The following is a 2643-nucleotide window of genomic DNA, read 5'->3' as shown; positions in this document are numbered from 1 at the left end:
TCTTTTAAAAAAAGATAAAGAATGAACATATGCAATTTGTTAATGACATTTTTAAATAAGCATCTAACAGGATTGATAGAAGGTGGAATACTAAACCATGATCTATTTGCATAAAATTTAGTTTAATTTGATTTCTGTATACAGAGGAGGTATATGAAGAAAACAGAATACTTTGGTAAGAATTCAAAATACATACCAAGCACTGCAAAAACAGTATTACATGTAACTTCTTCTTTGGATTAAGAGGGTTTAAACAAATTTGACTTCAAGTACAAAACAAACTCCACATCAATAATTACCATAAAGTTTTATTGATCCGAAACATTTGCCATCAAAAAGAAGTCATTATAACTTATAATGTATAACTCTGGTTGTAAAAATCATAAGTATGCCACAATTTAGATATATTTTCTACATTTATAGTTAAGTATGAAAATCTTCTGGAAGTTCACATTCCCTCTAACTATTAAATTATTGCATTTTGTATTACCTTCTTAGAAACAAAAAATATAATCATTTAAGTATGTTAATTTGGGGGTTCCCAAAATTGTTATTTTATCTCATGGGTTAACAGACATTGTTTAGGAAACAAAGTGCATCTGTTTGGGGGATAGTTTATGTATAACTATAACTGATAAATTAAAAGTAGAAATTATGCAAATTACAAACTCTTACAAAGTACAGAAGTGTATTCTCAAGATGTTAAGGCACGTGGAACCAAAAGACACCTCGCTTCCCTGGGTCAGAGATTGGCTTTACGCTTGAAAGACTCCTTCAACCTTTTGACAGTAGAAAGGTCCCCAACTCCCTCGGGCCAGTTGTCATGATCTGTAAGCAAGTAGGAAATGTAGGTCACTTGCGAATCAGTGAAACTCCATTGTCTTCTTATTGTTTCCCTGTTTCATCCATCGTCACAGCAAGAAAAAAGAAATCTTTAGGACAAATGGTATAGTTACTTTTTTTCAACGATTTTATTTATTTGAAAGGCAGATACAGACAGAGAGAGGGAGAGACAGAGAGAAAGGTCTTCCACACATTGGTTCACTCCCCAAATGGCCGCAATGGCTGGAGCTGGGCTGATCTGAAGCCAGGAGCTAGGAGCTTCCTCTGGGTCTCCCATGTGGGCGCAGGGGCCCAAGAACTTGGGCCATTTTCCACTGCTTTCCCAGGCCATAGCAGAGATGGATCAGAAGAGGAGCGGCCAGGTCTCAAGCCAGCGCCCAGATGGGATGCCAGTGCTGCAGGCGGAGGCTTGTACTGTGACGCCACAGCGCCAGCCCCAAGCTATAGGTTTTGTAAAGAGCTGGCTTTGAATCCCAGCTCTGCCATTCACTAGTCTGCCCAAGGCATAATAACATCTACCTTTTAAAGGTATGGGTTAAAGGTGACACTATCCGGCGCCGCGGCTCAGTAGGCTAATCCTCCGCCTTGCAGTGCCGGCACACCGTGTTCTAGTCCCGGTCGGGGCGCTAGATTCTGTCCCGGTTGCCTCTCTTCAAGGCCAGCTCTCCGCTGTGGCCAGGGAGGGCAGTGGAGGATGGCCCAAGTACTTGGGCCCTGCACCCCATAGGAAACCAGGAGAAGCACCTGGCTCCTGCCATCAGATCGGCGCTTTGCGCCGGCCGCAGCGCGCCAGCCGTGGCGGCCATTGGAGGGTGAACCAATGGCAAAGGAAGACCTTTCTCTCTATCTCCCTCTCTCACTGTCCACTCTGCCTATCAAAAAATAAAAATGAAAAAAAAAGGTGACATTATATGTGCAGTACTTGGCATACTATGGATGTTCAATAAATCATATTTCTTTAACAATTTTTAAATACTGTGCTGCCTTTGTTCCAGTTGCCTCCCCAGCCATCTTTCCAATTCCCTGTCTCTTCTTTCCAATAGCATCGTTTCCACTTAAGAATCAACGAGGGTATGGGGAAGTGACCTTCTGCTGGCACAACTGGCAGGGGAGGAGGAGGCAGCATGTGATCTAAGCTAAGTCAGCCAGGACCTCCGATCCCCTGGCTGTGTCATTACTTGAGAATGATGTTTACAGAAGCTGATCTAACACACAGTGCATCTCGGAATTTTCTTAGAAATTCTGAAACACAGCCATTCTCCCTCCCCTCTCTCTTTGTGCAGGTGGATGTGAACAGAGAGGCATGTTGTCTCAGGGGCAGCAGGCAGCTGCCTTGCAACCAGGACAGCTGTAAACAAAGTCAACACAGCAGAAACAAAACAGAGGAAGCAGGGAAACTGTCTTTGAGAGTTGTCTCACCTCCTTTTCTGGTACTGAGGTAACAAGTCCCTATATCATTTAGGCCCATTTGATTGGCAACTAAACAAATTCTGTCTGACACTGGGCTCTCTCTGTGCATTACCTAACTTCATCCTTCTAACACCTCCACGAAATAAATACTGTATGTGTCCCATGTTGTAGAAAAGAAAACAGAGGCCACTTGAAATTAATTTTCCCAAGCTAAGAAGGGTAGATAGAGCCAGGTTTCTCTGCCAGGCACTCCCATTCTGGAGCCAGCAGTCTTAAAGACAACACCATACCAAAAGGCTACATACTCCTGTCCATTGTGTGGAAGTATTTTTATTCTAAAAAGATAGATATGTGTGCTTTCCCCCAAAACTTAAAACAAATTTAGTACTG

General features: G+C 42.7%; 1 protein-coding gene across 2 annotated transcripts in view; it reads right to left on the bottom strand.

The window, feature by feature from the left end:
- Positions 1–290: 290 nt before the first annotated feature.
- PECR (peroxisomal trans-2-enoyl-CoA reductase) overlaps positions 291–2643 on the bottom strand; it is a 28754-nt gene continuing 26401 nt past the window's right edge. Inside the window, exon 8 of one of the 2 annotated variants that reach the window (XM_002712578.5) lies at positions 291–828. In XM_002712578.5, coding sequence (XP_002712624.2) covers positions 743–828 — 86 coding nt within the window. In that variant the 3' untranslated portion in view covers positions 291–742. Of the gene's footprint in view, positions 897–2643 lie in introns of both variants that reach the window. The other variant, XM_070070223.1, reaches the window with a different exon arrangement.

The sequence above is a fragment of the Oryctolagus cuniculus genome, chromosome 3 (assembly GCF_964237555.1).
Source record: "Oryctolagus cuniculus chromosome 3, mOryCun1.1, whole genome shotgun sequence".
In the NCBI taxonomy this organism is placed as follows: domain Eukaryota; kingdom Metazoa; phylum Chordata; class Mammalia; order Lagomorpha; family Leporidae; genus Oryctolagus; species Oryctolagus cuniculus.
The sequence above is the reverse complement of the archived record's forward strand: the minus strand, read 5'-3'. Positions and strand labels throughout refer to the sequence as shown.